Consider the following 26,536-nt stretch of genomic DNA (forward strand, 5'->3'; position numbering starts at 1 on the left):
TATTGAATTATGTCAACTATCCTGGCCCGTTTGAAGGACACAATAACTAGCGGGAGATGCCACGGCTCAATGAATACAACCGTCGCTTATTTGAATTGATAGTCTATGTACCCGGGGTCTAGTGAATCCTATCTCGACCTTGAATTCTAAGTAGGCTATTAAATCTTCGAAAATGTTATCAATGCCGAAAGTATAAAGTTGTGCGCACACATGGTTCCCCCGCAATCGGCAGCCACGGACCTCGGTTGCGAAGATCCGGTCGACCTTAAATACTTCAACTATGAACGAACGTCTTCCAGCTTCCGACACTCCAAAATGTCTGCTCCACCGTTGAAAGGAATTAAGGTCGTTGAGCTAGCCGGTCTAGCCCCAGGTAGTATCCCTATCCCCAAACTCGACAAACTCGCATTGATCATTCCCCGCAGGCCCCTTCGCTGGTCTTCTTTTAGCCGACTACGGCGCATCCGTTCTTCGAATCGATCGCCCCAATGCTTTCAGTGGTGACCAGCTGACTCGGCGCAAAACTTCAATTACACTCGACCTGCGCGAAGCAAAGTCCCGGGATGTTCTCCTCCGCCTGCTCACCGCAACCGATGTCTTGATCGACCCATTCCGCCCGGGAGTCCTCGAGCGCCTCGGTCTTTCCCCAACCGAAGTCCTCCTCAAGCACAACCCTCGGCTCATCGTCGCGCGCATGACAGGATTTCGACGCGATGGCAAGTACAAGGACATGGCAGGCCATGACATCAACTATATCGCCGTATCAGGCGTCCTATCCATGTTAGGGCGAGCGGGAGACAAGCCTTATGCACCGGGCAACATTCTTGGCGATTTCGCCGGTGGTGGTGCTATGTGTTTCTTAGGAATCTTGCTAGCAATCATCTCGCGCTCTACCACCGGCCGTGGACAAGTTGTCGAAGCCAACATGGTTGACGGCTCAGCCTACCTAGCCACTTTCCCCCGACTGGCCCAAAATTCCCCCGCGTGGGATGGGCCCCGAGGAGAGAACTTGTTAGATAGTGGATGTCCATACTATGATACCTACGAAACCAAGGACTCCGGGAAATACTTCGCCGTCGGTGCCTTGGAGCCGCAGTTCTACGCAGCATTGCTACGCGGATTAGAACTCGATCCGAAATCGATACCAAAGCGGGAAGATAGGGAAAACTGGCCCGTCCTTCGCGACATCTTTACCCGCCGTTTCAAGGAGAAGACTCGTGCCGAATGGGAGGCTGTCTTTGACGGTACCGATGCCTGCGCTACGCCCGTCCTTGAGCATGGCGAGCTTCAGGCTTCGGGCTATGAGCAGCGTCCGGCCGTTCACTTGTCCCGCACGCCCTCTCTCCCCATCAAAGCAGATGAAGGTGCTTGGACCGGTGGTGGACTCGTGCCTGGTGACGGGGGTGAAGAGACCTTGCAAGCGTGGATGGGCTGGGAGCCTAACCAGGACTTCCTTGCCCGAGAGGACGGGGCCCTCGTCTCCATAGACGGCAGAGCGAAGCTGTGAAACTGCCTCAGGCGGAACTGACCCACACATAACCGTTTCCAGCAGATTTTTGGTTTTCCCACTGTACATAGCCTTTCAGGTCTCACATAAACTTCGCAATTTAAAGTGTCCAGCATGTCTCACCCGCACGGTAATGTTATCCATGCAAGACACGCTTAATCAATCCTATTTGGGCTACATTATCAAAGCGTCACCAGCCATAGTTACTCTTTTTCTCAGCTGCGGTGAAACCCCCGGAAGAACTGAAACATCTTGACGTCATGACTAACAAATTTCCCAATCCAGTCCCACCAGTACCACATTCCACGTGCGGATGTGGCTCAGCAGGCGAATTTGCAGTTTCCGTATTTTTTAAATTACGGCGACTCAGCCCTACTCTTGCCGCCTGTGTTCACCTCAGCGCTTGGCTTTTTATTAGCTTGGCCAATGATTCTTGACAAATTGGGTAAAAGCTTTTTGGTTGATTCAGGCGAAAACCATGGATTCAAATTTAGCAGCAAATAGTGCTGTCCGAGTTAAGAAACGTCCTTCCTGAACCGAGACACTTTGCCCAGCATTCGAACCCATGACTCTGTCCGCCATATCAGCTATGCCCTGCCCAGCTGTGGCTCACTCGATCTCGATCTCCCAACCAAAATGGTAGATTCAAAATTTTGTTTATAGAAAATAGGCCCTCCATCAAGCCATTACTTCCAGCCTTCGATACCGGAGCACGTGTCATCATGGTATATCCAACCATCACGAAACCGTAAGTGTAAAACTGCGATTCCAAGTTTGCAAATTCCTAAGCCGTCACTTTGCCATCTCATGACGTTAGCTGGCAATACATCGGGGTTTGCCACTGGAATGTAGCATTTGGCTATAGTTTGACCCCAGACTCCGCATTGCGAAGCGGAATGATCTGATATCAAGGGGTTCTTTGTTCGGCATTATGGCAACTGCACCAATGACCTTTTCATCTCTAGCTTTTTGAATCACCTGACGTACAGGGAGCGGCCAGGGTGGAATGTTCCTTAATAGGATGATCATCGTCTATCGCGTCGTAATTTCAAGCATTGATCTTGCATTACCACATTACCAATGAAGCGATGCCAAGTGGCGGGATCATTTCCGCGGCGGCTGTAGGTCACGGCGCTAGCCTTCGAATTTGCGAAAACGAACATAGCCATAGATACAGCTCTGTTTGCTGTAACGCGGAGCCACTTGTTCTCCAATTCTCAGTATTCGGCACTGACAGATCTCCAAGATTGCAAGGTTATTATGCCGTGCTGCAAGCAGCAGATAGAGAAACGCAGAGTGATTGGTGCATTTTATGACCATGGGACGTTGGGGATGTCGATCCCTGTGTACAAGGACGTATACCCCGCACAGCTATCTAGCTGATCAACCCGCTGTGATCGGCTCTCGGCAACGGCAATTGGAATTTGCAAATTTGTAGTATTGGGAATATAGAAGAAGCTGTTGATTGAATCTCTACGTTCAAACCTGGAATTTGTCAATAAATCCGCAATCGATATAAGCACATTGTTATCGGTATGGGGTGCGCGGCAACCCCACTCAAACGATCATCCTGCCCATCCAGGAGAGCGTCCAGATCGACGACCTCTCCACCTGGGAGGTCTAGATCTGGTTGCACATAGAGAATATTCTAGAGCAGTGACCTGGCTTCCAGCAGATTTCCTGGGGCCAGGCCACGTCCCACCTTTCTGTTGGTGGGTGAAAGCCCTAGATCAGAAGGCTGTTCCGACAAGGGCTATAGTACGAGAAAATCTGCATCAGCGGTATGTTTTGCTAGCAGCAAACCATGCCATGATCTCCGAGATCTCGCCTAACCCCAAGAGCCGGGGCAATGGAGCTCCCGTCACCGTAACGGCCGTCTATCTGGCACACTCCCGAAGGATGGGCGAAGATGTGGAATCTGTGGACCAGCATTGTCTCAACGGTGCCCGGATGTACTGTATTAGGATGACGGGCGGGTGGATGGTGGAGCCGGTGGAGGACCACACGGGGTACTTCGTGTACATAGGTGGGATGGGAAAGTCTAGCGGTGCATGACACATATGACTAGACGAATTACTTTGGACGGGCGATGATTCTATGCGAGCGCAACGCGGGGTTTCGCGAGTACGGGCATGTGGCGTTTCAAAGAGAGGAGAAAAAGGCCAATCTGTAGCCCTAATGCTACCAGTCCCAGGCACGGGTACCATAAGCGTAGGGCGCACTGAAGACAGCGTTGCACGGAGCAAAGTGAAAAATACGTGTATTTGCAAAAACGCTGTGGCTCAGCAACTTCAGGTCCGCCGGGTTCCGCGGTACCGGCCAATCAAGCCCAGCTGGTACGGCTAAGTCTCTTTTGCTCCCCCCTCCCCCTGTTCGTTGCGACTTGCTCGTCTCATTCTCATCCAGCAACCTCCTCAACTTCTTGTTCTTTTTATACCTGATCGAAGGAGTCGGAAGAGTGCTGCATTGCCAATTGGGCACCCACGCACCCACCGTTTTCACCACCACTTGACCCTCTCTTCATCTTTCACCTTACTCTCGGTAATCGACAAAGCCAATGGTCTATCGCCATTGAATCGCCCTCTGTTTCCTAGCTCCCTTGGCCTCCCGAGATCTTCAATCAAGACTCTCCGCTTCTACTCTCTCAAAGGGTCCCCGGTGGCTGCATACTGCGGTGGGCGCTGAACCCGCAGATCCATTTATCTGTCAGCGGCGCGCCATCGCTATCGCAGACCACTTCTGAATAAGAAGACGTGCTCTGCGATTACGCTGGTCCGCTATCATCTCCAGGGAAACACCCCAGCACGTGCTCCCTTGCGACCGAGCGTGCTCACCTGACATCCCTTATCAGCCGCAAGTGCGGATTACATGGCTGGTGTCCAGCTCCCGCCCAACATGACCGAATTTCGCATGCCCATCCACCAGGGCCCTCCATCCCGCAAGCCTATATCCGGCTCTGCCCAACCTGCTTACCCATACCAAGCCTATGATGCTCCTCGATCCCTAGCGTCACACTCTGCCGCTGCCCAAACCACCCACAGCCGTACTCGTACTACCTCTTCCAGCGTTCTCCCCCACGGCTCCGCCTCGCAGCAGTACCAAGGGGTTCCGCCTGCCGCCGTCTCCCCACATACCATGACTCCTCCGGTCATCTCCCCGTCCCGACGCATGTCCAGCACAACCACTTCCACCAACTCGACCGGTAACAACATGATGCCGCAGACAGACCCAGATATCCGGCGAAGCGCTTCCAACCGCTCCGCCAGCTCGCAGCTCGGATATGTAGCTCTCATGCGAAGACAGAAGGCCACCGTCTGGTGCGATCGTGCCCAGCCCCAAGACGCTCGAATGCGCGAGCAGGCGATTCGCGACAAGAAGCGCGCGTACCTGGAAGTCCACGGCGCAGGCGCCCGGCGATCAGGGAACAGTGGCAAGATTCGACACACCAAGGGTGGCCTGGACTTTTCGCCGTCAAACCTGGTGGGCGCGAAGGTGCCCGTCCGACTCAGTGCCAACGAAATCGGCGAAGAGGAAGAGGATGACCGCAGCGCCGAGGGTGTTGCTATGCACCGAAGAACAGGCAGCGGCCGCAGCTCGATTGCGAGTGCCCGCTACCCTAGTGGATACCAGCGGCCGCAGGGTACAATGGGTAGCAACAGCACCCCGCCCAACGAGAAGACCGACCTACCGGGTGTGTCTGAAAACACCCCGGCGGAGATTCAGGAGGAGGAAAAGAGTCGAGTATCGTCTCTGGTCAAGGACGACGCGGCCACAACCCACACGACGAACAGCAGTGAGATAGAGGACTGGGTCCCCGACATGCAGGCTCCCAGCGCCGCAGATCAAGCAGCCCAGAAAGCCAAGAAGGCAGACGAGTTACGGCGGCGCGGCAGTGTGGACGAACGAACAACTTCCATGACCAATGTGCGACTATTTGTTGCCAATCCCGACCTCAGCGACTGAGGCGCCTCGGGTTGATATTTCTTCACGCAGCGCTTGTCCTTATATTTCTTTCCTCTTTTTTTTTCACTTCACCTTCCTCATGATCTTTACTTGCTTTCCTATTACTACCACCGACGCTGCACATAATATCTCTCCGCCGAATCGTCGTGTCTGGTTGCCTTTGGCCGGTCTTGATGGCTCGCCAAGGCCACCTTTATGTCAATATTCTCTGCCCTCTTTTACTCTTTGCGGTGGCCCTCTCAAATTAGTGCTCTTGTGGCATCGCACACCTTAATGCTCAAGAAGTTGATGGGTTGGCTTTATCTACTTACCCTGTTACATCTGCATCCGGGCTCATCCCGGCTTTCTTTATCCATAACTTCCAACCTGAAGAATGAATAATTGTAACATGAAAAATACCTATAGTCCAAATATAGTCCTCTGTAGATACCTCGGAAGGCTTCGCCTGTAGAATGTAAACTCGAGTGTAATTGTAGATTTTGTTTAGAGTCTGGTGCGATCACCTGGATGGATAAATCCGGAACTCCTAGGTACTGACTACCTTTACAATTCGAGCAATGTCACAAGTCAGAGGTAGTACCATCTTTGCGAGTGAAGCTGCCCCATTCCATCTCATTCTTTTGCATTTATGATCCATCCAGCTGTTCACGCAAGTAATTCCTCACATCGTCAGGGCCATGACATAAGCAGACACGTGCCTTATCGGACGCGCCGCGCGAAACGATTAACGCGTCCCTGTCAACCCACAGTTCCTCTCCCTCCGGATCTGGAGATCACTCCGTTCGAGTTGGCCTCGTTGTACCATCATTCCTTCAAATCCTTTACGAACTTCCTTCCTTTCATCACGGTTTTGTCCAATTCATGTTTGAACATCCCTAGCCCTCGGCCCGTATGACCCTGACCCGTTTCAACCTCCCCTCCCTGCGACGCTCATGGATACCGAAATGAGCTTATCTCCAATGCCAGCGGCCCAGTCTGTTCCGGCATCACCCTCACCGGGGCCTCGAAAACGCTCTATCCACGAAGTTGATGGGGCGGGGAATCCTCCCCCAAGCCCCAAACGTTCCTTCCCGGATACCTCCAAAGGAAACCAAGAGAATCACGACCCGTCCCTTTCTGTACCCATTAAACAATCTGCATCACCATCCAGCCGACATTCCTTCACTTTGGAAGTACCCATCATGAACAATGATAAGAGTATCGCGTCTGCTACTGTGACACCTACTGTGGGTGTATCTACCGAATCCAACCCTGCCCAACAAATTGGCAGTGGCTCTCCGACGAAATCTGGCCCGATTGCCACTCCCGTTGCTAAGAAGCGCAAGTTGTCCCCGACTAGTCAACAAGCCAAGCAGCAAGAGAAGGAGGAGAAGGAGCGTCAGAAAGCGGAGGAGAAACACAAAAAGGAGGAGGAGAAGCGCTTAAAAGAAGAAGAGAAGAAGAAGCGCGATGCTGCCAAGGAGGAAGAGAAGCGTTTGAAGGAGGAAGAAAAGAAGAAGCGTGAAGCCGAAAAGGAAGAAGAGAAAAAGCAGCGAGAGGAGAAGAAGAAAGCGAAGGAAGAGGAGAAGGCCGCTAGAGAAGCTGCCAAGGAGGAGGAGAAGCGTCGCAAGGAAGAAGAGAAACAGAAAAAGGAGAAGGTGAATCCCGTTGAAGGGTCTTCCATCTCCACACGTGGTCCTACTAACACTTCATTTAGGCGCAACCCAAGCTGAATTCATTCTTTGCCAAACCGCGGCTCCCCTCAGCTCCCACTGGAGCTGCACCGGCCTCCCCGAGGAAGGCAGCTTCCACTGCTGTCGATAACTCCACGGAAGCCTCTCAAGACACCCAGTCCGATTACCAGAAGGCATTCCCCGAGTTCTTCCTTCAGTCGCACACGGTTGTCGCACCCCCTCATCGCTTCGAGCGGGACTCCGAAGCCCTGCAGCATGTCCGCCAGAAAATCGACGGCTATATGCATCCCGATAACACCTCAAGTCAACCTATACCGTTTAAGCCATCCGAGGTCTTTAACATTATTCCGTTCAGCCGACGCCGAGGTCGAAACAACCGGCCCGTTAAGGAGGTTTTACAGAAGATCCAACTTGCAAGTGAGCTATCATCGCAGCCTGGCGTCAAACAAGACCCCGCGCGGGTTCAGAATTTGCACAATCTTCTCCGGAAAATAACGATAAAGTCCCTCAAGTTCGGAGAGGATGTCCGGCCCCCCTACCAAGGCACATACACGCGCACCGTGCCCGAGCCGTCAGTCAAGAAGCTCTGTCGCAATCCGTACCACCGCGGTTTACCCGATACCAACTATGACTACGACTCGGAGGCCGAGTGGGAGGAGCCCGAGGAGGGAGAAGACCTTAACTCAGAGGACGAAGACGAGATGAGTGATGACGGGGAAGACGATATGGACGGGTTCCTGGATGACGAGGACGATGCGCTAGCCGGGGGCAAGCGACGACTCATCGTCGGCGAGCTTGAACCTGTCTCCAGTGGAATCCGTTGGGCGTCAGACGGTGTCGATCCTGGGTTAAAGAGCTACCGAATCGAAACGCTATTGGACGCGGTCAAATTCCCGATCAATCCGTTCTCGACTGCATACTGGCAGAAGCCTCGGGCCGAACCCGCGGCGCCAAAGGGGCGGGTTGCTATGAATGGGTTGGAAGCGTTCCGGGTGAATCCCACCACGAATGCCCCCGCAGTCAGCAGTGCTCTGGCGCCGCCAACGTCGAAGGCGAAGAAACCGTTCCCTCCGGAATCGCTTGATGAGTTTAAGCAGGCCGTGGATGGTAGCGATCTCAGCAAAATCGGGCTGGTGGAGATCCTGAAGAAGAAGTATGTTCCCGGGAGTGGCACCACATTTCTATACTACGTGCTAACAACACATCCAGATTCCCAAAGGTGTCGAAAGAGACCCTCAAAGCGACACTGGACCAGGTTGCTGTCCGCGTAGGACAAAAAGAAGTTGATAAGAAGTGGGTGTGCCGGTGATATCCATATGTGATGCTATATTTGTAGGCGCTGTGGGATAAGATGCATTTACTGTGGCGGCGTTTGGGTTGATGAGGATTCAGCATCTGCTATGAGAACCATGACAATGAAACCCTGCTATTTCCGGCGACTAGATCTGTGATCTCGGGGAAGGGGGTGGATTAGATGAAGTGTACTAGTGCATCTGCAGGCGATTGCAGGGGTGGCCAATTGCATAGCGACGGTCATGAGAACGGTAGATGTGTAGCATCCGGCATGCGAGCATCCTGCAGGTCGACTCATCTCGTTCCGGGATCGAAGACCCGTAGAACGCGTCTATCTATAGGATGGGGCTGGACCTGGCTGGTTTTGCTTCTGTCTCGATATAGTGACACGACCACCCCCAACGGCCCTTTCCCCCGTCTTCACGGAACCCATCAACCCCAAGACTCGGACCAGTCAAGACGCAGGACTTGAGACGTCATTGGCTGCCAGCGTGAACAGCAGAAGTTGACTCCGCCGAGACCAAGGAGGGCGACGGGCGAATCAGACACGGGCGCGGAGAGCGACCAGCTCAGTCGTGCATGCAGTGCCAACGCATCGCACGCCCGTGTACTCGGTACTCCTTGCTTCTATCCGTTGTTCGAAATTCCTGCACGAATAGCCCGTCCCGGCCTCCGCGCTCAAAGTACCAGTACTTGCTTCGTCTGGAATCGCCATCTGCAACTGTCCGCTTCGAGTCGCCTTCTTTTGGCCTTGTTCTGCATCAACGTGAATTTTTATTAACTCCCCGATCGTGGTCTCTTACAACATTCAACCCCTCTTCTCCCTCTATATTCCATCCTGGACCTCCCGTGTTGCTCTCCCCTCGACCGGGTGCGTCGCTCGGATGAGCAGTCGGTCTCTTGCCCCGCGATAGAATCATGCGATAAGGATCAGCCCACGGCCAGGGGCATTTTGCAACGGTGCACTCCCTCTGGCGCGACTACAAACGAGATGGTGGACCGCCCTCTGGAGGATCCCTCCTCCTCTGTGGCTTCTACGACCAGTACGTACTTTTTCCTTTTGTGTTGTGGAGAATGTTTTCGGTGCCTGACGTCCCGATCTAATCTGCTGCAGCCGTGCGGATTCCCCTCCAGACTGATCCACCATGTGATCCATCGCATCTAGCGGATCCCGCATCGATACCTCTTCCTCCTTCACCAGCGTCGCCGCCAGCGACCGTGTCCCCTGTGTTTGCGCCCGTCGAACCCAGCGTGGGGCCAGGTGAGTTGGGTGGATCGGGCCGTTCCAGTTCCAGTTCCAGTTCCAGGTTAATAGCGGACAAACACCTCGGACACGGCGAAACCAAAACTCCCGCGATGCCTGCCCAGGATGATGAGCCCAAGGTCTCTTTTGAAGATTTTGCCACCCGATATCGCCAGAGCCAGCGTAAACAGACCCAAAGGAAGTCCCTGGAAAAACGGCTGCGCGCCGCCAAGGTGTCTATCGGGGTTTCGTCGCGCATGATCCGCATCGGGAATACTGTCCAGCGTGGTCTGGTCGAAGCTCTTAAACATGATGACAAGGCCAATTTCGTTGCCCTTTATCACATGCTCTATGACCTCCAGGAGTCGTGCGTGTCCAGCGCACGGCGCGACGACCAGCTGGATCTGGACGATCACCAACCATCCTCGGATCCCGTCCTAGACGGCTCTGATTTCTTTCATCAACTAAGCCCCCAATCCCGCGCAGACCTTTTGGAAATTTTGCGACTGGTTCGCTCTGATCCCCAGTTCTTGGTCGATCGTTTGCGCAGTTTCAACTCCGCGCAGTTGGCCGCTTTCACCTCTCCGGCCACCACATTGGATTCTGGAGACCCTGCATTCCCTTCTTCCTCTCGCTCTCGGAGCCAATATTCCTTTAATCGAAACCCGGTCCAGTCCGCCCCGTTCAAGGACCATGCGTATGCCTTTGAAAGAACCGATCCGTTATCCATCTTGCTTTGTAACGTGTTTGCCGCGCCGCTGGAGTTCGAGACGCCCGAGGCCAGGCTGCGCATTGATGTCTGGTCGTCTGTCTGCGCCCAACTAATGTCCCATGGCAGCAGTAAATTTTACCCTCTTATCGGCCAGGTCCTCTCTTCCTGGGCCACTGGCAGCAATTGGAAAGCCAGGCCCAAGTTTGAGCTCTATCTCATGGATATCCTGCAAACCGGCGCCTTTCTTTTGGAACATATAGATACCCCGGCTGGATTGGATTTTGCGGCCGAAGCCTTGGATCCCCTCAGGACGGATGTCGCCGAGGAGTTCTTTGCTTCTGCCGTGGATGACTTGTTCCGCTTGCTCGATGATCCCGATGGTGGCTTTCCTCGTGCTGTTCTTCAGTTTGCCAAAGCTGTTCTCCAGAAATTGGATCATCCTGACAGCCGCAGTCGCTTCCTGGAGTATCTCTTTGTTCAGTGGTTCTTCCCAAAGTTCCTCTATAGCGCTTTGACGTACCCCGAGGTATGATCCTCTGCCCTTGGGTGAACTATTATTGACGGTTTGTCTTCAGACTCATGGTTTGTTACTGGACTTTCATATTCGGAAAGATGCTCGCGAGAAGCTGCTTGGCCAAGTTGGCCTCCGCGCTTACTCTCAAGTATTTGCCGTGTTACGCTCTATGTACGTTGAATCTCGCTCTTTCTGCCTGCGCGGAGTTACTGATCACCCACTAGGAACCACTTTTCAATATTGCGCCCGACAATCAAGCAGCATGTTGGCAATATGCTTTTGCGCTTCCAAAGTTCAGTCCCAACTGAATCCTCAACCAAGGCAGTCTCCACCTCACTTGCAGATCTTTCATGTCGCCGAAATTCTTCGTCAAATTTTGTCTTGTTGTCCGCCACAGATATACTTACCCTATTAGACGCTCTTTTCCCACAATCGTGTCCTTCAGTTCACTCTTCCCTAGCTTCTGCCGGCCACTCTTCCTGGCCCTCCAGCGTTTCATCCTCCTACAACCTTCGCTCTGAACCACATCTGGAACCTGGCTTCTTCCGACCCAACAATGATGCACCACCCTCTCAAATGGGCTCCATCTCTTCCATGGAATCTTCGCCTATCTTCCTATCAGAAAAAGGCTTAGGCCTGCCCGCGGCTCGAATTCGCTTCGAGTTGACAGATATCGACGAGCCACAGGGGCGGCCGAGGTTGGAGCACCCGTCAGATGAACACTGGACAATATTTTCCATCGCCAAAGATGGCCAAGGTCTGACCTGGAGTCTACTTCCGGATTGTGAGAATGAATCGGCGAGGGTATCGGTCCACGATAGTGATGATGACACCCACTCAACGACCCTAGGTCTGGAGGAGAATCACGAGGCCTTGCAAACGGCCATTGTCCGCTTAGTGAAGGAGAACCATGTTTATTACTCGGATGATCATGATCGACTGCCTAGGTCTTTACAGTCGAGTCCACTCTCGTTGAAGCATCGATTCAATCAAGCCATGGCCTCGACTCACCATTATTCTGACTTTGTTGGAGCACACTACTGGTGGAATGCGTCACGGCAACTCCGACAAGGTCTGAATGACTCTTCTCATGCGGACGATTCTTGGATCCTGGGCCCTATGCACGAGTCATGCATTCGCTCCTTGAAGAAGTCACGAGTCATTATTGAACGTTGCGAGAGTGATTTTGTGTCTCTTGATCAGAGCTTATGGCGGCTCCAAACCCAAGTCAAGGATTTAATGGGCACGATCTCCAAGGTCCGCAACAAAATGTGGTACATGACCGATGTCAAAAACTCCATGCGGTACGAGGAAGCTAGAAATGTCGCCATGGCTCTGAAGACTATGATATATTCGGCGAGAACGTCTGCCGACTATGACGATAGGCGATCTCGAGGAGCTCGATCACTTGGAGGGTCTTTGTTCCAAAAGCCCGAGCTGCAAGTCATGAACATGATGAAGGCACCAAGTAGCCAAGGCGGTCCGAAGAAATTGTCTGACGAACAGGTCGAACTCACTCGCAAGTGGCTGGCCCACAATGCAATCGAAAACTTCTGCAAGGGTGAGGAGCGAATTCATCGGTTCTGCTACGAGGTTCGGACCAGCATCAATCGTCTTGTTGGTGAAACAATGTCGGAAACGCCGGTGCTTTGGGCCAGTGAATTGTTCCCGCGAGAGCGAGCAAGATATGAAGGCTACGGATCCCGCCCCTTCCCTGGTCTCTCCATACCCACCACTCCTCGGCCTTCCACAACTGCCAGCGAGGACCCTCTTCAGCCTTCTCACTTATACGCGGGCAACACCTTCCTTCCTGACCCGTTGCCTCGCTTATCTCAGGACATGTCATCTCTGGGGCGCAAGCCGTCCATTCAGAGCTTCATCTCTGACAAATACCGGCCTCAACGAGACGTGCCCTCCATCGATGTGTCCTCCATCGGGGAATCCCCAGGACGAGCCGCCTCAACCTCAACTGCAGACACATGCAGTACTTTTTGGTCGACGCCACAGAGACATCCCATGTATGCGGCTAGCGTGTCAAGTGTTTACTCACGACCGTCATCCATGTTCAGTGAGACTGCAACTCGACAGCCTCGTCGAGCCGAGCGCAAGACCCATGGCAAAACAGCATTCATGGACGACCTACGTCAAACCCTGACAAGTCTACTTTTGAGTGACCTAGGGTCGCCGGTGTGGAGCTGTGGTAGTGAAACGGATGCTTGGTTCACCAATACCCTCGATCAAACACGCATTCGGGTGCAAATGCAGAAACGGGCAGCTATTCAAAAGTTCTACTCTGACTATGACGAGCGGTCGAAGCATCTTCGCGAGCAGCGACGACCATCCGGGAGTCGACGGAGCAGGTCTCTGGATTCCCCTGTTATGCGAGTTCGCAGCACTACCAGTACAAAGACACCCAAGGGTGAACAGGGATCCCAGAGCGAGGACGAGGGTGCCTTCTCATACAGGGCAGTCTTCCGCCGGCTGATCGAAGTATTTTCGCGTCACGGCAACCCATTTGTCAAATTGAATGCGCTGCGTGATCTGCGGTCATTAGTAGTTGCGTCTCTAATTTCATCACATGATGCTAGCTCGCATAACACGGCTACGGGGCCGGTTGGTGATGATGACATGGGACGAAACCATTGCTCTCGCCCACGGCAACGCACCACTCGCCACAGCTTTTCGGAAAATCACGCAACTACGCTCCAAGTAGATGTTGGGCTAACCACTTCTTCTCCGCCCGGTTCCATCACCTGTGGCTCACAAAGGTCGGACTACTCGGCTCCATCCGAGGATCAGATTGTATCCACGCTCCGAGACTTGATCCTGGATGTGAAACCAAAGACCCTCTTCCGAGATCTGCAGTTTATCTCTGCCTTTGTACCTGGAGACCAACTCAGCAAGACCGACCGCGGCACGGCCTTTCTTCAGTTTGGTCTTGCCGCACTGAGCCTCAAGGACGAGGTATGTCATAGCATGGTCGAAATAGCAGACCGCATCGTTTCGCAGGAGCTCATGCGACGACATCCGCTCCCCGGGTCCGATTTCTATCCCCGGCCCGGTCATGCCATTGAAGATGCGGCTTCAATGTGGATCATCACCGCCAAAGAGGGCAACGCGGTCGCACAGCGCGAGCTGGCTATTCTCTATCTCACGCACCCCGAGCTGCTACCGCGCGTGACTCTGCCGTTGACTCGACCGCGGGACACCTTCAAGGCGGAGATGATGTATCGACGCGGTAAGGACTCTAAATCCGACCCCCAGAGTATGTGCCTGGCACTGCACTGGATGCAGCTATCTGCCAGTGGGGGTGATCTTCTCGCGCGGAATCGACTCCGCGAGCGAGAAGAGTTCGATTCTATTGCATGATCTTTTCATGTTTTCTCATTCTTTCCTACAATTCTTTCCTTTCTTGGCTGTACGAGGCGGGCCTTGGCTTTTTGCATATACAGATACCCTCCCATTCGGGCGATTCATCTGGTGTTAGAGATTCGATTCATGGTGTCTTCAGTACTCGGGGCTGTATGTAGGCGGAGTATCACGGCGTTGCCTGTGCATTGAAAGACCGACAGGCCTGTACCTGATTTGATTCTGCCTAATGACGAAATTTCTACGCTTAAAACAGTAGAGGAAGCCAATCTTCGTAGCTATCTCTACCTAAGGAGAGACAATGATTTAGATAGCCGTGATACGTAGCATGGTAGTATTCCCCCGCGTCTACCCAACAAGGAAGACGTCAGGCGCCGAGGCCGACGTCATGGGCCCACCTACCGCCTTCCTTCAAACTCACAGCTGACTCGTTGCTCTGCGCTCTGTGCTCCTCGCCTTTATAATCTACACTTCCAAGATTTCTTACTCACCATCAGCCCAGGTTTCAGCTGAGCTCGCATCTGACACAACGCCTGACACAACACCTCGTATCCCACCCTTATCCTTCTGAGTGTCCACGTCCACTTGAAAATCGGACGGCACTCTTCCTCCTCCCCCACCATCCAAGATGACGACCGCACCGCATATGCCGGCCAAGGCAAACAGCACCGACAACGTGCATGCACGGCCAAGAGGTGAGCTATTCAAGGGGGGGGGCGCGTCGACAAGTTCCAACTCGACGGAAATCCGTGCATATGTAAACTGACTCACCTATGACTCGCGATACAGGCATCTTGAAAAACTCCCACTCTTACTCTACAGCTCCTGCAGCTGCTGCGACTTTCAGTCCGCCTACTGTTCCCACAATCCCCGAGACCGGCGAGGCCAAGGACCTCACGCTGCAGAATACTCTCCAGAACGCCGGGCGGCGCCGGTCTTCCTCCAATGCAGCACGACCAGGCTCGTCTCGCCGACAGTCTATGGCCAGCAACCACGAAGACGACAACGCCCCTCGTCTGAAGTGGGACGAAGCGAACCTGTACCTAACAGAGCAGGAACGCACCGCCAAGATGAAGATCGACGAGCCCAAGACGCCCTATGCCCCGCACTACGATCCGACCGAGGACGACGAGGAGATCCGCCTCGATGAAGCACAGGAGAACCTTATCGACGCGCAGGGTATCGTGGTCGATGAACTAGACCGCTCGACTAAGGGCGGAAGCCACAGGAAGGGTCTCTCGGAAGACGACATTCCGGATCTGGAGCTCGGTGAGCCCGAGGAGGACTCGCTCGGTGAACCGGCTGGGTCTGATCCCCGGATCTACCGTGACCGGAGTATGAGCACGGACTCGCACAAGGGCGAGAAGCACGTCGTTGTCGGAACGGAGAATGGTGACGGACTTGTGACGACCGAGGAGGCGAAGGAAAAGCATCGCCAGTTTGAGGAGCATCGGAAAAAGCATTACGAAATGAAGAACATCAAGGACCTGCTTGCGTATGTTTTACCGGTCTCTCTGCTCCTTGTTTTCACACAACTAACACAATAGTTTAGGCACCCCGAAGAGGCGGATGAGATGGAAGAAGACGAGGACGAGACCGAGTCTGGTCCCCCGCCCTCGGTTCCCCAAATGCCCGAGCGCTTTCGCAACGGACAATAGATAGTCTGACTGCATATTCTAGCCTTGGTCTCAAGCCTTGTCTCTGTGTCTTCTCACGATGTCTCCAGTCCGTGTTAACATGATACGATCTACGCTTTTCTTTTTTCTCTGTATATTCCCCAGCGGCTTTTTGGTTTCACATTACTTCCGCGTTCTATTTATGTATACGAGCTGCTAGGCATCCAGAGTGCGTTTTTTTTCTTGTCGTTTCTGGGTTTCGCGCACGTTCAATGATACGCATCGAGAGCGCTACCACGGCGCTCTCAACTTAGACATTAAATCCTTTTCGCCGTAGATCTGCCGATGGTTGGCACCTAATGGCTTTTAACTTGGGTCATAGATCAGGTATTCCGCTTAGCCCTGCGGCTATACCTATACTACATCCTTCAAGTGGTCGCTCTTCAACCTTGCAAGAGCCACCGCCCGTGCATAAATACAATCTCGTATGTCAAACTCATCGCGGTTTCTCCAAACTCCAAACAAAAAGCTCATCCACCTCCAAATCCACCTCCTTTTCAATTTTAAACCCACACTTCCTCAACACCTTACAACTCCCGACATTCCCCCTCTCACTGATAGCAAAAACCCTCTCGACCTCACTCTCATCGCCCCAGTTCCGTCTCGGCAATCCCCACCAAACCTTCAACATCAACTGCAGCGCTTCGGTGGCAAACCCTTTCCCCCACGACTCGGGAAGCAGCGAGTACCCGATCTCAGGACAGGGCACTACTTCGTTGATACTTACATAGCCGATCAGAGGCGTTTCGGGCAGTGATTTATCCAAGATGGCATAGTTAAAGGAGCGCCCCATCACGTCGGAGTTGCCCGAGGTGAATATCTTGCTGGTGATCCATTCGCGGGTTTGTTCAATTGATGAGAACGGGGTTTTGGGGTGACTGGGCTTGTCAGTACAGTACTTAGAGTGAACTTTGAGGTGATTTTTCATGTTTGATGGGCAGATGCTTTGCTTACTTGGATCGAGCCACTTCTGGTCTCGAGCGAATGGCAAACAGGGCGGGCAGGTCGGCCTCGGTGACGGGGCGGAGAAGTAGTCGCTCACTCTCTATGGATGGTGCTTCCGCTGGGACGATGACACTAATTGGCTGGCGCGGTAATATGTCGTCCATTGCATCGATCGTTCGTTTGGGTTGCTCGGGTGAACAGGTGTATTCTTGGGAGGTTGTATAGAGCTTTTGATTGCGGGGGCAGACTTTGCGGGATGATTCCCGGTGGATGTGGTCAGCACTAAGCCGGCTTTGGTGCCCTCCATGGAACTATTTTCCAAAATTCTATACGGAGATGTCACCGGTTGAATTATTGTTCTCAAGCTCTTTAATCTATCTATTCTCTTAAAATAACCACAGCACTGAACAGTCTCAGTCCAGCGTGATTTCATACGCGACTATTGCTACTCTAAAGGGAAACCAAAGTCGAGAAACCCTATACATCTCCACATGGGAAGAAAGGCCTTGATAGAAGATGAAAGGCTCTATGGAAGCATTTATCTAGCACATGGGGGGTAATTGGTTCTTGGCGCAGTGAGTTTATCTTCGTTGCTTGTATATATATGCGTTCTGGATCGGGAAGGCAGGTTCAAATAAACGTTTTGACTAACAATCCCCAACTGTAGGTCTGAATTTGAGAAGTGGGAATGAACTCTATGGAGGCGATCGGTTTTCCGTGCAGTCCTAGATCTTGTTCAGATGTCAGAAACATGAATAATTGAATCATAGTCAAGAAAAATCTTTCGATGTTGTTTCTGTTGGAGAGCACCCGTTACCTTCCCCGATGACAAGGCCCCTCGCCCAAGGGGTAACGAGAAGGGACTGGAATGCAAAATGCATGCGACTAACTCAGTTAAAGCGACTCTTTATTGTAAGCCGGTTCAGTGAGATGGGCTGCCATAGATAAACTTGCTTTTTAGAGATTGGAGTTTTTTTTACCTATCTACCTTGGGGGCACTCAGGTGAATATGGAGTAAGATCAGCGCAGCTGAACTCCAGATATAAAGGGCACAAAGAAAAAAAGTGTCCCTTGCATGACCCCTGCGTTCAGCTGAACATTTCCTTTTGTTGAGGCAGTATGCACAATTGCTTTTGCGCCACTTAATTTGGCCAACGTCACTCTTATTCCGTGATGATTTGTTCAACTTCAAATCCACCCCAGGGATGTTCATTCAATGCAACTCAAATTAAAGTCGAAATGACACTCGGCCTTCCGTTGGAGTTGTTTCAGAAAATCTTGCTATATCTCGACATCGAGTCATTCTATTCTGTGACGCGAACATGCCGAACATGGCGCGATTATGCTCTGGCTCATTATGTTCTCCGGAAACAACTGAAAAGCACACCGATGACAGACTCGCTGCCCGATAACACTTCCTACACTGATTTGGTGTCGTGGTTCAATTACATCTCGAAAACCCAGTTACTTGGACTTCGGGTCAGCAATTGCAAAAAGATCCGCAATTCACGGTCGAACTGCGCAAACAATGTTCCCATCTGGTCTACCCAGGGGAAAATTTGGACCGAGATGCAAGGGCTAGACCTGAAGATCGCTTCGCCGTTGGGCACAATTCAGCTTACACTAAGCCCCTCAATCTTTCCACGGCCAGGGGAAGTCAGTAAAGCACAGCAATGGTTTTGTTCGGGGGGCCAAGCCGCCAGATACCAGATTGCTCTATCGGGCAAACAAGATTTGGTAGCTGTGGCGCTAGGAAACAAAGTGCACATCTATTCCGTTGGAGTAGGCCTGACTTCCGAAGATCATGTGGAGTGCGCATTCCAAGGCACTTCGCTCAACTGGGCACAGAGCGTCGAGTTTGCAGAGTCGGACACATTGTTACGCTGTGAAATCAACCGTGGAGGTGCGACGGTTGTTCAATATCGCGGTTTCGGCACGAAGTCCACGGGAGCCTCGTTAAGTGGTCTGGAATATTGGCAAACGGCCTTAAGCAACGTCTACTTAGCATCCGACACAGTACCTCGAATCGACTGGTTTGGTCTTCGCGGTGTAAGATTGTTACCTTGCACTGGAAACCACCCAGAAAATCCATCTCGGCCACGTTCGGGCCATCCGCAGTCCTTTGTCGCCATTATGCAGCGAGGAAATCAAACTTCATATGGACTATGCAGCCAAAGCAGTGATGGAAATGCTGCCATCGCATGGGAGGTTGCATATCAGAACAAATCGACCGATGAACAAGTCGCCATGAAGGACGATCCCCGTTGGAATCCTGCCAAATTGCCTCTCGGCCAATGTCACAAGACGATATTAGCCATCTCTGACGATGCTCGTCTTCTGGCTATATTTGAACAGCCCAGCAATACAAGACCAGGCGCACTTTATATATGCTCACTTCATACGCATGAGATGACGGAAAAGCCAGTCCCGGCCAAAATTGTCCGGCGGTGGCCTCTCCTCCTTGGTATTTTGGAGCACAATATCATAGGCCTCAGGGTTATTCGGCAAAATTCTCTAGACTGCGGGAAACCAAAGCAAATGTACACTGTTGAGGCGCAATCTTATGGATTTAATTTCGGGTGGTCATTATCTGCATACTGAAGGCAGTATTTATTCTACTTCCTGCTTTGACAATCCAGTGATTGCCCCAAGTTTCGAATGCCGTATTTTAGATATCTTACTAGGTATTCGTTTAGTTATTCGAAGGAGTGTAGTGCGAAGACTTGGTATGACGGGCATAGCTTATTCCCCAACAAGTCACTAAAGAAAATCCCTCCTATAAGCACCTCGCCGATGGAGTCATGCGTCGCTAGAAAGAGGAGGATTAATAGCAGCTGTTTCAACAAGCTCCCTGGCTCTTTGCTCATCAGATGCTGTGTGACCATTTTCAATATTCTTCATGAACGAACGTCCAAAGGCTTGGATCGCGGGACTTCGAACTCAGGGCTAGACCGATGCCGGCCTGCCGATCGACTTTGAGATACGCAAATGACACTGCTATGGTTCCGGTGCCCTTTTCTCAACATCGTAGTAAATGGATACTGGCACATGAAAATGAACCTCCCAGCCCTAAATATGAAAATAGTAAGCAGAACACGGTGGGATGTCGGATTTCAAGGTAAAGTTGAACTGCCGTTGCGGATGACAGGTGGGGCGCGCCGGACCCGATTGATAAGTGGTTTGTTGACAAGGCAGCTGGCCCCTGCCCTTCTTTTCCCCTGAGCTGTTTCACTTCCTTTCCATCTACCTTTTCTCCTGATCATTGAACACCATGTCAGACCAGAAGCCAGTCGAACAAACCCCTGCTGAACCCGAGAAGGGCGAGGCTGTGGAAGCTACCGACAAGCCCGCTGAGACTCCCGCTCCTGTCACCGAAAACACCGACAAGGATGTTGCACCCCAGGCAGATGAACCCGCCAATTGCGAGAATCTCAAGGCTGAGGAGCCTACCCAAGATGCTTCTGCTGCCACTGCTGCTGCACCGGAGTCTGAAGCCACGCCTGAGGAGCAGAAACCTCAGAAGCCCGCATACCTGACCAATATTCCGTCCCTTGAACAATTCTTTGACCACCTTCCCGAGATTCTCCGCAAGACCGGCTATAATGAGATGTGGGGTGTTTCCCTGAAGGGTAGCGAGGACATCCCTACCGTCAATGTACTGATCAAGTTCCTGCGTGCCAACGAGGGCAACCTCCAGGCAGCGGAGGATCAACTGGCCAAAGCTCTCGAGTGGCGCAAGGAGACGAACCCACTTGAGTTGGTTGAGTCCGGGCGATACAGCGCGACCAGATACGGTGGCCTGGGTTACCTGACGACATACGAGGAGGACGGTCGCCCTCTGGTGTTCACATGGAACATTTACGGTGCAGTGAAGGACATGACAGCAACATTTGCGGATGCTGACGAGTGAGTGGCACTGCCAATCTCGACTTACGATGAGCAATGAAACTGACAACAACCAGGTTCGTCAAATGGCGTGCTGCCCTGATGGAGATGGCCGTGCAAGATCTGAAGATGAAGGATGCCACTTCCGTTATCGACTACGACGGCGAAAAGGATCCCTACCAGATGATTCAGGTCCACGACTACCTCAACGTAAAGTTCTTTCGCATGGACCCCAGCGTTCGGACTGCTACCAAGAAGGTCATCGATGTATTCTCCACCGCCTACCCTGAGCTATTGCGGGAGAAGTTCTTTGTCAACGTCCCTGCTATCATGGGTTGGATGTTCACTGCCATGAAGCTCATTCTGAGCCGCAACACCACTCGCAAGTTCCACCCCATCACCAATGGCGTCAATCTGGCTCGTGAGTTCCCTACTTCCGTGGCAGACAAGATCCCCAAGGCCTACGGTGGAAAGGGAGCGGATCTGAAAGACGAGGCACGGGCTGTTCCGTTGGTCGAGGACAAGGAAGAGAAGAAGACGAACGAGGGAACCAAGCCTACAGACGCTGCGGGCGAGAGCACTGCTCAAGAAAGCCCTGCCAAGACTGAGGAGCCAGCAAAGACTGAGCCTACTCAGGATACCACCGAGGAGGAGCCCGTTAAAGAGGAGGAGCCTAAGCTTGATGCGAAAGAAGATTCCAAGTAGTAACTCGCGAGCAATCTGTTGTGATACCCGGAGGAGCAGTAGTCAGCACTCTCCACTCTTGTTTTTAGTCCGAATCAATTCAATTATTTCATTAGAGTGTGTTTGCCAGTGAAAGATAATAAGCATTTTCCCCCTCACATTGTCAGTGTTGTTCGACGGAGAGAGCATAAAGCTCGTACGGGACGCGGTAGCACCACCCGCGCAACTTCACTCATCGCCGAGCTCACTCCTTCACATTGCGACATCATCCAGGTCGACGTCAATCGTTGTATCAGGTCTTATTTTGACCTCACTTGACCCGGCACGAGAGTTTCTCAGCATGCGACTCTAGTTCTGTCACGGATTCCGCCCATCACCCTTTCGCGCGCTGTTTCCAGACCCATCACTCTGGACTTCGACCATCTCGATAATTCCGATCGTCCCATCCGCATTACGATCCTGCTCCATACCCCATCACCATGTCCGTCTGGAACCCGGACAATATCCGGGACGTTGCGGAGTCGGTCGGCATCACTAACCTGAACCACGATGTCACCGAGAATCTCGCACGCGACGTTGAGTACCGTGTCGCGCAGGTGCTGGAAGAGGCGCTCAAAGCGATGCGCCACGGAAAACGGACACTCCTCACAACCCAGGATATCTCTCAAGCTTTACGAACCCTTGATGTGGAACCACTATATGGCTACGAGTCCCTCCGCCCGCTGCGGTTCGGCGAAGCGTCACTCGGTCCTGGACAGCCGCTCTTTTACGTCGAGGACGAGGAAGTGGATTTCGAGAAGCTCATCAACGCTCCGTTGCCCAAGGTTCCTCGAGAGGTTTCGTTTACTGGTGAGTAAATTTAACCTGTAGCCTGCCCTGAAGCTCACTGACACCCCTCATAGGCCATTGGCTCGCCGTGGAAGGCGTCCAGCCGTCCATTCCTCAGAACCCTACTGCTGCAGACTCGCGCAACCTCGAGTTGGTATCCAAGGGTCCCAATGCCAACCAGACCCTCCAGGCGATGAGTGGTACCGGTGACGTGGCGGTGAAACCGTTGGTGAAGCACGTTCTCTCCAAGGAGCTCCAGTTGTACTTCGAGAAGGTCTGCAGTGCTTTCTTGGATGAGACAAGTGAAGACTACCGGACCTCCGGTTATGCTAGTCTGCGCGAAGACCCTGGTCTGCACCAGCTGGTACCGTACTTTGTGCAGTTTATTGCCGAAAAGGTCACACATAGCCTCAAGGACATCTTTGTTCTGACCCAAGTGATGCACATGGCCGAGGCCTTGGTGCAAAACCCATCCCTTTACGTTGACCCCTATGTGAGTTCCCCTTTATTTATTCTTTCCACTTGATTTCAGGCAACTGACGGCATTAGATCGCTTCTCTCGTCCCGTCTATCTTGACCTGTCTGATCGGCCGCCAACTCGGCGGAGCCGCTGACTTGGCTGAACAATTTGCTCTACGAGACCTCGCTGCTTCACTACTTGGACTCATCTCAAAGAAATACTCCCAATCTTCTCATATGCTTAAGCCCCGCCTGGTGCGGTCATGTCTCAAGAGCTTCCTCGACCCTTCCAAGCCTTTCGGCGCTCATTATGGCGCTGTGATTGGGTTACAGGCCGTGGGCGGTGCCGAGGTGGTTCGCGTTCTGATTATTCCCAACCTCGCCGACTACTCCAGGCTACTCAGCGATGGTATTGAGGACGCTGCTCGTCGGCCTGCAGCTGAGCGCGTGCTGAACGCTCTTGTCGGCGTTCTGGCATCGCTTCGTGACAGCCAGGCGTCTTTAACCAACGGTCACCCTGCTACCGTTACTGAAGACCTCCGCGCACGTTTGACGGAGAAGGTTGGAGACCTTATTGCTAGCAGGATCGCCGAGGCCAACGAGGTGGAGCTGGCCCACGTGGTGCTTGAGGCATAAGTAGTTCTTTTTGTGTACCATGTCAAAACACAGTGGATAGGGAAAGTGGTTCTCTAGTCCTTCCCATCGGATACGGCGTTATTATCGGGCGTTAGGGGAGGCTGTTTACACGTGCCATTGAGATTTCCAGCACTTTTCAGACTTCGAATCTACCAAGCTCACACACCTTACTCTCTGTTTTTTTTTTTATAAGATATCTTCCTAGACCACCTCGTTATAAATTCTCGTGATCGTATCAAACTAATTAAAGGGAGGATGGCTCCAAGCATTTGTATAGATCGCTTACCTATTTCCGTCAGGGACGCGGGAAGTCTATTTTGCCGTGATTCACCGCTCGCGTGCGTTTCCAAGAGTCTCGACCGATTGCGGTGCTTTCTCACCACACCATATTCGAGGTATCGTCTTTGACGGTCTGAACTGCGTGTCTCTGCTCTCTTGTCACCCTGGTGTGTAACCCTGCAGATTTGGCATCAATTCTGCGCCTGTGGCGTAGGGCACACAAACTAACGGCTCTCGTTTCCTGATGTCAGACAAATTTTGATCCGTTGCCGCCCCACGAGCTCGGGCCCACAGACAAAATCGCGCATTACCAACCGAACTGAGCTTTACGGCCAACATTTTACAGCTGTCACTCCTCCAGTTGAGGTCTTCAAAACGACCACGACGTCTACGGCTGTGCATTAACCAAAGAACCACTTTAAGAGAGCACCTTCTGTCTCTCCTACATCCCGAGCAATCAATTCTCGGACTCATCAGCCTTGAGAGACAGAGTCTTTCGTCTTTTGCCTCGCTGATGTTCACGACTGTGGCCTCGCGCGACACTGTGCTCTTCTAAGCCGAAATCCTTCCATATCTTTCATGAGCCCGAAGGATCTTCTGCGATTTCTGTCCAAGCCAGCAAAGTAGGTGTTTTTTTTTTTTCGTCATTACCCCTCATCTGGCGACTCCGAGCAGAAATTACCCACATGGCCTTGTTTGAGAGCAATTGCTCTGGAATGAAGTCTCGTGCTCCATTTTTTAACTTGGATTTCTGTTTACACTGTGGGGTTCTCGCTTCTACCAAATTTGTACTAATTGAACTTCTCATCAGGCCTCGATAGCACGACTCCCGCAAGTCGTTTCCATCTCCAACTTTTTCCCATATCCTTTTCAACAAGCAGATACTCTCGTCTGCTAGACCCGATACTTTGACCAGTATCGGTATCTTCCAGCACGAGGGTACCGGACTGAACGTCAACATTCCTTGTCGCAGCTTTTTCCTCTCCTTCGCCTTCCTCCCTCCTTAGCAGCCCTTCGGTTGTTTGGGATTTTACACCTGCCTGGTCTGTCCAGCTACACTTTGTCCTAAGGGCCTTCTCTTCTCAGACGGGCACTGCCCCCTTGTTCGTCTGGGTAAGTAGACAGTGCTTCTAAAGCCTTTTTGTCTTCATCAAACGGTACCTAGGGCGGTCCGACCTCACACACAACTTTTCAACCCCGTTCAGCGCAAAGTCATTAGCTTCGGCTGCTACAATCTACGGAAATGGTTCACGTCGGCATTCCCAAGAACTACACCGCGTCCCCGTCGTCGTTCGGTGGTACGTCACTGACTATCAACTACGATGCTACTCAGGATCTCGACTCCAGCAATGCCTTTGAAGGTTGGTAAACCAAAAGCTTTTTTTTTTTTGGCAATGCTAACTCCCAAAATCAGGCCCTGAGAAGCTGCTCGAGGTGTGGTTTGCGCCATCTGCCACCGAGCTTGGCGCCGCAGGCCCGGAGGGTCTGAAGAATGTGCCGAGTGAAATCTGGAAGGATATGCTGGACCTCGTCAACTGCCAAGTGCTTTCGATCGTCTCGTCTGATGACGTAGACGCGTACCTGTTGTCCGAGTCCAGCATGTTCGTCTGGCCGCACAAGCTCATTTTGAAGACTTGTGGAACTACGACTCTGCTGTCTGGTCTCCCGCGCATCTTGGAGATTGCCGCTCTGTTTGCTGGCTTCCCTCGCGCTACGGCTCCGCCGTCTCGGGGTATCACTGTGGCAGCGGCCCCCTACCGGGTCTTCTACAGCCGCAAGAACTTTTTGTTCCCTGACCGCCAGCGTGGCCCTCACCGCAGCTGGCGCGATGAGGTTCGAAACATGGACAAGCTGTTCCTCAACGGCAGTGCCTACATGATTGGCAAGATGAACGGAGAGCATTGGTACTTGTACCTGACTGAGCCCAACACTTTGCTCACTCCTCCGGCGAGCCCTCAGGAGGAAGCCAACTTCACCGAGACCGAGACCAAGGTTCTCAGCTTCCCCAAGCCCGCTCCAATTGCCGATTGTGATGAGTACGATGAGACTCTGGAGGTTCTGATGACCGATCTGGAAGAGGAGAATGCCAAGCAGTTCTATCTTGACAACGCCACCGCCGTGGCCGACAAGCGCTACCGCAACTTTGACAAGGACGAGGGCATTGAGCATGTCGATGTCTTTAGCAACGGCTCTGATCTGGAAGATCCTGAGGTCCAGGGCGATTTTACGTTGCCTACGGAGCTGACTACCGAAGGCCACGCCCTCGGAAGTGTTGTCTCCGAGTCGTGCGGTCTGTCGGACGTCTACCCGAAGAGCAAGTTCCCGGACGCTCGTATCGATGCATACCTCTTCACCCCCTGCGGCTTCTCCGCCAACGGTGTGGTTCCATCTCCGGATAGCAAGGCTCCGACCCATTACTTCACCGTGCACGTCACGCCGGAGCCTCACTGCTCGTATGCCTCCTTCGAGACCAATGTTCCGCACTCGCAGAATGGCAAGACTACTTCCGACATCATTCAGCAAGTCGTCGACATCTTCAAGCCGGGCCGTTTCAGCATCACTCTGTTCGAGACCAAGCCTAACCTCGACGAGGCTGATACCAACAGCTTCCACGAGGCACACCAGCGCCAGGCCATGCGCCACAGCCCTAAGATGGAGCACGTTGAGGGCTACCGCCGCATTGACCGTATCGTCCATGATCTGAACGGTTACGATCTTGTGTTCCGCTACTATGAGCGCAACGACTGGACAGGGGGGCACCCCGGATTGGGGAGAAGTTCTGAGCGCACTGCTTCTATTGAGGTGCTCAGAAACTGACAATGCTTTTCTTCTCTTCCGACCTTTCCCCTCCTTCTGCTACTGCGCCTATT

At 52.6% G+C, this 26,536-nt stretch overlaps 11 protein-coding genes across 11 annotated transcripts; 10 read left to right on the plus strand and 1 right to left on the minus strand.

Moving 5' to 3' along the window:
- Nucleotides 1-315: 315 nt before the first annotated feature.
- N7498_010506 (CaiB/BaiF CoA transferase family protein) lies at nucleotides 316-1,507 on the plus strand (the record flags this gene model as incomplete). Its single annotated transcript, XM_058457562.1, has 2 exons — nucleotides 316-373; nucleotides 426-1,507. 2 exons carry the CDS (start codon nucleotides 316-318, stop codon nucleotides 1,505-1,507), a joined length of 1,140 nt encoding a protein of 379 aa, XP_058304461.1.
- A 1,809-nt stretch (nucleotides 1,508-3,316) lies between these two features.
- Nucleotides 3,317-3,562, plus strand: N7498_010507 (uncharacterized protein; the record flags this gene model as incomplete). The annotated part of the gene is made up of 1 exon (XM_058457563.1): nucleotides 3,317-3,562. One exon carries the CDS (start codon nucleotides 3,317-3,319, stop codon nucleotides 3,560-3,562), a length of 246 nt encoding a protein of 81 aa, XP_058304462.1.
- An 813-nt stretch (nucleotides 3,563-4,375) lies between these two features.
- On the plus strand, nucleotides 4,376-5,470 carry N7498_010508 (uncharacterized protein; the record flags this gene model as incomplete). Its single annotated transcript, XM_058457564.1, has 1 exon — nucleotides 4,376-5,470. The coding sequence occupies one exon, from the start codon at nucleotides 4,376-4,378 to the stop codon at nucleotides 5,468-5,470; it is 1,095 nt and encodes a 364-aa protein (XP_058304463.1).
- A 932-nt stretch (nucleotides 5,471-6,402) lies between these two features.
- On the plus strand, nucleotides 6,403-8,452 carry N7498_010509 (putative chromatin assembly factor 1 subunit A; the record flags this gene model as incomplete). The annotated part of the gene is made up of 3 exons (XM_058457565.1): nucleotides 6,403-7,107; nucleotides 7,167-8,296; nucleotides 8,353-8,452. 3 exons carry the CDS (start codon nucleotides 6,403-6,405, stop codon nucleotides 8,450-8,452), a joined length of 1,935 nt encoding a protein of 644 aa, XP_058304464.1.
- Nucleotides 8,453-9,255: 803 nt separating this feature from the next.
- N7498_010510 (uncharacterized protein) lies at nucleotides 9,256-14,274 on the plus strand (the record flags this gene model as incomplete). The annotated part of the gene is made up of 4 exons (XM_058457566.1): nucleotides 9,256-9,479; nucleotides 9,551-10,917; nucleotides 10,967-11,076; nucleotides 11,130-14,274. The coding sequence occupies exons 1-4, from the start codon at nucleotides 9,428-9,430 to the stop codon at nucleotides 14,272-14,274; spliced, it is 4,674 nt and encodes a 1,557-aa protein (XP_058304465.1). The 5' UTR covers nucleotides 9,256-9,427.
- Nucleotides 14,275-14,902: 628 nt separating this feature from the next.
- N7498_010511 (PP1-complex regulatory subunit GLC8) lies at nucleotides 14,903-15,952 on the plus strand (the record flags this gene model as incomplete). The annotated part of the gene is made up of 3 exons (XM_058457567.1): nucleotides 14,903-14,969; nucleotides 15,064-15,769; nucleotides 15,827-15,952. The coding sequence occupies 3 exons, from the start codon at nucleotides 14,903-14,905 to the stop codon at nucleotides 15,930-15,932; spliced, it is 879 nt and encodes a 292-aa protein (XP_058304466.1). The 3' UTR covers nucleotides 15,933-15,952.
- A 434-nt stretch (nucleotides 15,953-16,386) lies between these two features.
- On the minus strand, nucleotides 16,387-17,059 carry N7498_010512 (GNAT family N-acetyltransferase; the record flags this gene model as incomplete). The annotated part of the gene is made up of 2 exons (XM_058457568.1): nucleotides 16,387-16,828; nucleotides 16,905-17,059. 2 exons carry the CDS (start codon nucleotides 17,057-17,059, stop codon nucleotides 16,387-16,389), a joined length of 597 nt encoding a protein of 198 aa, XP_058304467.1.
- Nucleotides 17,060-18,134: 1,075 nt separating this feature from the next.
- N7498_010513 (F-box protein) lies at nucleotides 18,135-19,496 on the plus strand (the record flags this gene model as incomplete). Its single annotated transcript, XM_058457569.1, has 1 exon — nucleotides 18,135-19,496. The coding sequence occupies one exon, from the start codon at nucleotides 18,135-18,137 to the stop codon at nucleotides 19,494-19,496; it is 1,362 nt and encodes a 453-aa protein (XP_058304468.1).
- A 670-nt stretch (nucleotides 19,497-20,166) lies between these two features.
- On the plus strand, nucleotides 20,167-21,485 carry sfh5 (CRAL/TRIO domain protein; the record flags this gene model as incomplete). The annotated part of the gene is made up of 2 exons (XM_058457570.1): nucleotides 20,167-20,801; nucleotides 20,858-21,485. 2 exons carry the CDS (start codon nucleotides 20,167-20,169, stop codon nucleotides 21,483-21,485), a joined length of 1,263 nt encoding a protein of 420 aa, XP_058304469.1.
- Nucleotides 21,486-21,943: 458 nt separating this feature from the next.
- Nucleotides 21,944-23,387, plus strand: N7498_010515 (TATA-binding protein-associated factor TAF6; the record flags this gene model as incomplete). The annotated part of the gene is made up of 3 exons (XM_058457571.1): nucleotides 21,944-22,313; nucleotides 22,367-22,785; nucleotides 22,842-23,387. 3 exons carry the CDS (start codon nucleotides 21,944-21,946, stop codon nucleotides 23,385-23,387), a joined length of 1,335 nt encoding a protein of 444 aa, XP_058304470.1.
- Nucleotides 23,388-24,228: 841 nt separating this feature from the next.
- Nucleotides 24,229-26,483, plus strand: N7498_010516 (adenosylmethionine decarboxylase SPE2; the record flags this gene model as incomplete). Its single annotated transcript, XM_058457572.1, has 3 exons — nucleotides 24,229-24,289; nucleotides 24,478-25,027; nucleotides 25,081-26,483. The coding sequence occupies exons 2-3, from the start codon at nucleotides 24,910-24,912 to the stop codon at nucleotides 26,481-26,483; spliced, it is 1,521 nt and encodes a 506-aa protein (XP_058304471.1). The 5' UTR covers nucleotides 24,229-24,289; nucleotides 24,478-24,909.
- Nucleotides 26,484-26,536: the final 53 nt, after the last annotated feature.

Source organism: Penicillium cinerascens, assembly GCF_028974065.1.
Source record: "Penicillium cinerascens strain IBT 15544 chromosome Unknown scaffold_4_segment0_segment1, whole genome shotgun sequence".
Lineage (NCBI taxonomy): Eukaryota > Fungi > Ascomycota > Eurotiomycetes > Eurotiales > Aspergillaceae > Penicillium > Penicillium cinerascens.